Below are 7,617 nucleotides of genomic sequence, written 5' to 3'. Positions count from 1 at the left end.
TAAATACCTTTTTTGAAATGTTAGCTTTCGCGCGTATTTTTACCTTAAAGTATATAATCCAGAGAGTATGCAGTTAAATTTTCACGTAAAAATATTGAAAATTTAGAAAGTTATTGAATATTTCGTAAAAAATAGCAATTTTTTGGTTTATAAACCATATTTTGAATTTTTGAACCATAAAGCTTTATTAATAACCTTTTACAAACAATCTGACATTCATTTTGAGTGTTGCAAGAATGCACCCTTTTAATTTCAGCCAAAAAAAATCGATCCCCCGTTTGTGGTAATTACGCAAAGTAGCACTGGGTCAAAATGACCCAGTGTGTATTTTATGTCTCAAACAGGTAGTGTGTATGTTAAGGGTTAAGAAAGACATCGTTTTCGTTATCTTTTAGTATTATGTGTTGTCTGGGCAGTTTTCCCAGTAGAAAATTATGTGTACCTATCTGCTTGCGTTCTTTCATACCCCCCCCCTCTAGCTAGTCTTTCCTTTGCTTTCTAGTAATTTACCTGAATCTTAGGGTTTGGACGTAACACTTTTTAAATCTATGTATGTATTTTGTGAAAGTTGGCAGTCTAGAATATAATATAGATCTGGGCCTACAGCCTACACAGAAGTTTTTTTACATTAAATCTGCCTCGCTAATAAACAGTAAGTATGAAAATTGATAGAAACTAGATTTTCTGATTAATTTTTTGATTCCGAGTTAAATTTCCGGTAGATAATTAATTCTTTTTATTCACTGTGTGATCTTTTGTACAACTTATTGTTAGATAACCTATAACCTATATCAAACAATGAGATAAAAGATACATTAAATATAAATAACAAAATACATTTTAAAAAATTTTGGTTATTTAAAAGCGTAAGTGTAAGTGTAGCGAACTTAAGCAATTTAAATTTTGCAATTTGTTTTTTTGGTGCACGTAAACGTGGTGTATGCCGTATTTTCTTCTACCGTGTGAAACGCACTACCACGTGGTGGAACATGTTATAACGTGTATCGGAAAATGAGATAAAAAATACATTGAGTAAGATAAAAAATACATTTTGGAAAATCTTAAACCCATTCTACAATAACTGTAAGAGTATGCGGTAAGGCGTAAGCAGTAAAAATTGACCAACTACAATCGATTACTCTTGGATTGTAAAAATCTTATTAGTCAATAGCTTACTGCTTACGCGTCTTACATCTACTCTTATGACTATTGTAAAATGGAACTTTATAGTCATTTAGAAATTAAGCGTATGTCTGGCGAATGTGAGCAATCTAAATTGTGTAATTTTTTTGTTCTTTCTTTTGTGCTCGTGCACGTGTGTGCCACGTGGTAGTAGAAGAACACAGAGCTCTCAATATTTCGAATTTATAAAAGAACATTTTTCTACATTAACGAAATTAAAAAATAACTGGGTAATTATTTAGTTTAATAACTGTTATTTTTTTAAAATAATTAATTATTTAATCATGATATTCAACACACACATGCATATAATAATAATGTCAGTACTAGCAATGCGAATAGAAGCAAGATAAACTTATTGTTAGATTATACATATAATCTTAAGGCTATAATTATAAATATATATGATATTGTAATGTATTTTAGCATATGCTAAAAAAAAGGATTATTATTCTCCGTATTTTTTGCCTCCTTTTAGAGAGAAAACATGACAACCCACAATCAATCTATATATTGCGAAAATTGTAGTCGATATCCCTATGTCGGCAGAGTATCCGTAGGAGAAGAGGATAGTGTTGACTTCATCTATCAATTCGTAAAAAAAAGATTTGTTGACGTAAACCATAGAAGTCTTAGCATATTCCATACTGCCCCTGACATAATTGGACCACCCAAATTTCAAAATTACGGACAACTTATTCATTCCGTGGTACGTGTATTTTTTGGTACTACCTATCTCTGTTATAGTCCTGTACAAAGTAATCGCTATATATTATATGTTACAAGATTTTCTACTATTTGACAATTTTGATTTTTTAATATAGAGGGAGGATGATGCTGGTGTTTCAATATCTCGATGGCAAAACAAAGGTTTCATAAGACAAATTGATTTTGAGGTTGAATTCTGGACGAGGAGGAGTGAAAACAATTATATTGGTATGTAATATTCAAATCGATAAATAAGATATTGTTAAGGAAGATACGCTTTTGTTGAGAAGAGAGTAAGTATAATTATATTTTCTATTTAAAGATATCGAGTTTCATGAAGCTGTATATCCAATCAGAGTCTGTATTTACGAAATATGTAATCCTGGAAGCGTAATTCAAATTTCGGCTCAAGATTCTAATTATCAGTGGATTCAATTGTGGAATGAGTCATCTCAGATTGTATCTCCGACATCAAGATTATTTTCTCCACCGTTAACGCATCCGTGTAACTTTAAAACCAAAATGCTCAGATTAGTATTTACAAAAAGCTCATCTCAATCTTATTCAAAAATAGATGCTGTGATGCTTATCGGCGCATCAAAATTAATTGTTTCTAGAAATGCTAATGAAAATTTAACAAATGTGTTAAAAAGAATTAACTGCATGTACTTTCCATGCCATGACGATGTTCATAATTTAACAGCAGATTTAAAAAGTGCACACTTGGATCTAGTACATCTGCAACAGAATTTTCCTGAATATTGCATTATTTGTAAAAGGTATTATAATCGTTGATATTGAGTAATAATTAATATTTTTTAATTCTTCCAATAATACTAATTAAGAATAAAAATTAAGAATACTAATTAATTTGTTCCAATGTTGTTTGCAGCGATATACGAAAGAAGACTTCTTATAAGAATAATTTGAGGCACAAAAAAGTACCTCAGGAGATAATTCCTGCTTATCTGCAACCTAATGGAGAGAAAAACTCGCGTCATAATTTATTAAAAAGTCATTCAAATTATGCCAAGGATTTGAAACTCTCTTCAAATGAATCCAAGGAGCTATCACTTTTCAGTTTGTCTGCGCTTTCTGTAAAGTATTCTAAGAAGTCTATTTCTCATCATAATATTTATTGCAATGTCATATCGTGTTTTGAAGTTTTTATTATATACCTTTGTAGGATGAAGTACTACTAATAATATTAAAAAATATGGATTTGATGACGTTATGCCACATGAGTTATGTAGATAAGCGCTTCAATAATTTAACACGGGACCCGAAACTCTATACACATTTGAACATACGTTTTGTATCGGACTACAAACGTATGCGCGATATATTTTGTTACTTTTCATCTAGATGTAAATATTTGCGACAGTTAGATCTTACAGGAAGCGTCTTTGATGTTAAGGATTTTGTAAACTTTCTTGATAATTGTGGCATGCGTTTAACGCACTTAAGATTAAGTAACTGCATATCTGTTAACAGTTGTGCTCTACTTAAAATTTCAGAGATATGCAAAAATTTGAAAGGTATGTATATATATGCATATTAGAGTGTCATTTTGGAGCAACTTTTTTTTTCATTTCACGAATAACATATATACTTGCAGGAAGGTAAAATAAGATACCTGTTAAAATTTTAGTCCTTAATATTAATATTAACAGGTCGCTCATCGCGATTTTTTATTTTTCATTTAGTAAGATAAAAAAAATTGTATAACTATCTAACAACAGTAATACAGCATTGCACCACATAGATTTTCTGTAATAAATTTACCGCTCTACAAAAAAGATCTCTTATCATTTTTTCATAAATTTAACCGTTCAAAAGATATTCAAAGTTAAAGTTTGATAAATTTTATAAAACTTGTTTTTGCTTCTTATGAATGTTGTATTATATCGATTATCAAAAATTATGAAATAATTAATACATATTTTTGTAGAAAATTTAACGATCTACAAAAAAGGTCTCTTATGTTTTTTTCATGAATATAACCATTTAGACGATATTAAGGTTTAAAGTTCAAAGTATAAAAATTTAATTAACATTCATAAGAAGCAAAAACAAGTTTTATAAAATTTATCAAACTTTAACTTTGAATATCTTTTGAACGGTTGAATTTATGAAAAAATGATAAGAGATCTTTTTGTAGAGCGGTAAATTTACTACAGAAAATCTATATGGCGCAATGCTGTATTACTGTTTGTTAGATAGTTATAAAATTTTTTCTATCGTACTAAATGAAAAATAAAAAATCGCGATGAGCGACCTGTTAATATTAATATTAAGGACTAAAATTTTAACAGGTATCTTATTTTACCTTCCTGCAAGTATATATGCTATTCGTGAAATGAAAAAAAAAGTTGCTCCAAAATGACACACCCTAATGCATATAGTATATGTATATAATTGTCAAGATTATGGATAAATTGCATAACATCTAATACAAATTTTTCTTAGAATTGGATCTAAGTCGTTGTTATGGTATAGACGACGAAGGATTTTCATACCTCAAAAAGCTAAAAAGTTTGGAACGTTTAAACCTTTGTAGTACGCGTATAAACGCTCAACAGCTTTGCAAAATACTGCAAAAAAATCAATGGATGCGTGAGTTAGATACGTACCTTATAAACAGAGAAGCAGTTCTAATAAAGTTGGCAAATTTGTGTCGTAACTTGGAAGTAATAAATTTATGTATATGTAATCTTACATCTGAGGGTATTAATACCCTCACTAACTGTAAGAATTTACGAAAAGTAAAATTTTGTCTGTAAGTGTGTGTGCTACATTTTCTTTTAAAATACATATTATTGTATTCTTTATTAAAATTTGTTTGCTTCTTTTGCGAGCATTTTGAAAAAGTTACATAAATGTTTTCTTTACAATTAAAGTACTGTAATAATTATATGATTTTGGTTACAGATACAATTATCCAGTTACTGATGACAGTTTATTTAGATTCCTTTCTTCTAACCAAAACTTGCAAGAAGTTCATTTGCAACATGCTGTCCTCACTGATCACCGGTTGGAATTACTAGCGCAGTGCAAAAACTTGAAAAAGTTATATCTTAGTGCCATTACAACGAAACTTGATATACCTGATAATTGTTCCGTTATTTTGAAACAATGTTCTAAACTGCAAGAGGTTTGTTTCGTACACTGTAATATAAGCGATCAATTGGTTAATAAATGGAAAAAGAGATATCCGCATGTGTCTGTCTACACACAGAAAGATATCGTTCTATAGCCAAGAAAAGCAATTACTCATTTTATTTTATTTGGTTTGAGTAACAGTTTTCTTTAACAAAGAATATTTTCTTAATATTAGTTTCTTAATATACTCATCATAAGTATTAGAAAAGCTTATCATCATGTGCTTAAAAGAAGAATTTATTCTTCTTTTAAGTATATTTCGAAACTTTATCTAAGAAAAGCAACATAAGCTTGATTTGAATATTTACTGATTTTTTAGGTAAGAATATGAAATACTTGGCTGTAGAACGACATTCTTCTATAGGTTAGGAGGTTTTCGTGCGCGGTCCGGAGGGGTACAGTTTAGAATATTGAAATTCCTGTCCGGTTCCTCGTGGTTATGAGTCTGATACTTTATCACTAGGCCACATCTATGATTATATTTTTAGTGCTGCAGTATCTAGTTTTGACAGAAAGTGATTCATTAATTTCAAATATATTCTGTAAACTTTATCTAAGAAAAGCCACATAAGCTTGATTTGAATATTTACTGATTCTTTAGGTAAGATTATGAAATACTTGAAATCAATAAATTACTTCTGTGAAAACTAGATACTGCAACACTAAGAATATGATCAGAGATGTGGCCTAGTGATAAAGTGTCAGACTCATAACCACGAGGAACCGGGTTCAAGTCCACCTGAAGACAGGAATTTTTATATTCTAAACTGTAAGTACTACCCCTCCGCACCGCGCACGAAAACCTCCTAACCTACATTCCACTTAGGAACTAAAGAATTAAAGAAAATTAAAAAAATAAAAATAATATTAATTGTAATCATCAAGAATACAAATTCTTTTTTGAAGTAAACAATTATTCTAGATGAATAAAATTTTTACTTGATTCAAATAACGGATAAACTTCTCTCAAGAAAATGTAATATCTTTATTGAAGTATATGCTTCTCTTCCGTGGACTCTATATTGTAAGTAAACAAAATGTTCGTATTAATTTAATATTCTTGTTTCAAGTACTAAACTTGCTAAGATCTAGAATATGTTTTGAGTAAATGTGATACTTATGACGACTTTATGGAAGATTTGCTCATATATGAACTTATCAAATACTTGAATCAAGTAATATTAACTTGCAGGTAGTTTATATTTTTCTGTGTGTATATCGGTCTATATATACGACTATGACTGGTAATTTGAATAGTTTTTGTTTACTATTTAGGACATATCAATTTAATGTTTACTTACGTTTACTTTTCATATTTTTACACTTACAAATTTACTTTGTAAAAATTATCTGATAAATTAGGTTTAAAATAAGTTAATGTTTAATAAAAATAAAATATTCAAATTTATTTATAGTTTTGTTATTTTCGAACCATTTTATCTTTCTTTTCTTTTTCATAATTTGAATTTTTTAGGCGATGGTGTTATTTCTTTGTTTGAAACAATTGTTCAGCAAAATACTATAAAAGCTACATTAATAACATCGTCAGTAAACTCTTGATATTTTTTTCCGTATGTTTCTTTCGTTTAGAAATATATTTCCTGTGATACTCTTTCTAGCCACGGTTTCTAAAACAAAACAGTTTCTAAAACAGCTTTCCGTAAAGTTTGTTGTAAAAATTTATCTTCATACTGTTCTGAAATAAAATTATGAAAGCTACTATTAATAATAGCAGAATTTGTCCGCGGTTTCCTCTTGAAAATTACACTATAATCTTTGTATATTTAATTTTAAAATTCATCGTTTCTCCATAAAATAAAAAATATGTACACTTTTAGAATAAAATAGAGAATAAAATAGCATTATTTTAAAAATTAAAAAAAAAATGCATTTTTTTTAAATAATTAAACATTTTAATTGCTTATAATAATTAAATTTTTTTGTGACATAAATTACTTTAACGAAAAAGATTGTCTCCTTAACTTTAAAATGCCTTTTCAAAGATTTTTCTACCACAAGTATAGCCATCAGAGATATTAATTTTAAGGTTAACGACTTCTTCATATCTCATAAAAATTGAATTGCTTACAACTTTTGCAAAAAAAATTTTTCGACGGAATAAAAAATATGTATCTTCTTACTTTATGTATATATTTCATGTAAAAAAAGTTTCGACTAATTTAAAAAATCGAGATCATTTTTCGTCCGATCTGACGTGGAATTACCCATATGTATATACTAGAGATCCTTTTCACTCCACGACGGCATATTGTCCGATCTTTGGTTAAGGATCCCTATATATAACATTCCGTTATAGAAGTACAATTTGTAAATAGAAAAGTTAAAAGTTAATTTTAGTGAAAATTATTGTTTTTAAAAATAGGGGAGACTGAGGAGAAATCGTCACCGGGGTGAAGTCGTTACTACAATTATCTCGAAATCTATATGTTGTGTGAACTCACCATTAATATTGTAAACGCTACTTATGGTGCCCATATGTGACCAACGGAGTTTAGTGAGATTATACGCCATGTTGTGATTTTCATTAAGGCAAACGTGTTTTCG

The 7,617-nt window shown here is 29.0% G+C and overlaps 1 protein-coding gene across 2 annotated transcripts; it reads left to right on the top strand.

The window, feature by feature from the left end:
- The first annotated feature begins 589 nt into the window (after positions 1–589).
- Positions 590–6,697, top strand: LOC139819323 (F-box/LRR-repeat protein 4-like). 2 transcript variants are annotated; one of them, XM_071788567.1, is made up of 8 exons: positions 590–652; positions 1,661–1,891; positions 2,007–2,118; positions 2,213–2,669; positions 2,783–2,987; positions 3,077–3,428; positions 4,360–4,669; positions 4,822–6,697. In XM_071788567.1, exons 2-8 carry the CDS (start codon positions 1,670–1,672, stop codon positions 5,144–5,146), a joined length of 1,983 nt encoding a protein of 660 aa, XP_071644668.1. In that variant the 5' UTR covers positions 590–652; positions 1,661–1,669; the 3' UTR covers positions 5,147–6,697. The 2 variants fall into 2 exon arrangements, with proteins under 2 accessions (XP_071644668.1, XP_071644669.1); XM_071788568.1 differs by having other exon boundaries at positions 4,360–4,506; positions 4,822–4,953.
- Positions 6,698–7,617: the final 920 nt, after the last annotated feature.

Source organism: Temnothorax longispinosus, chromosome 9 (genome assembly GCF_030848805.1).
Source record: "Temnothorax longispinosus isolate EJ_2023e chromosome 9, Tlon_JGU_v1, whole genome shotgun sequence".
NCBI classification, from domain to species: Eukaryota; Metazoa; Arthropoda; class Insecta; order Hymenoptera; family Formicidae; genus Temnothorax; species Temnothorax longispinosus.
The sequence above is the reverse complement of the archived record's forward strand: the minus strand, read 5'-3'. Positions and strand labels throughout refer to the sequence as shown.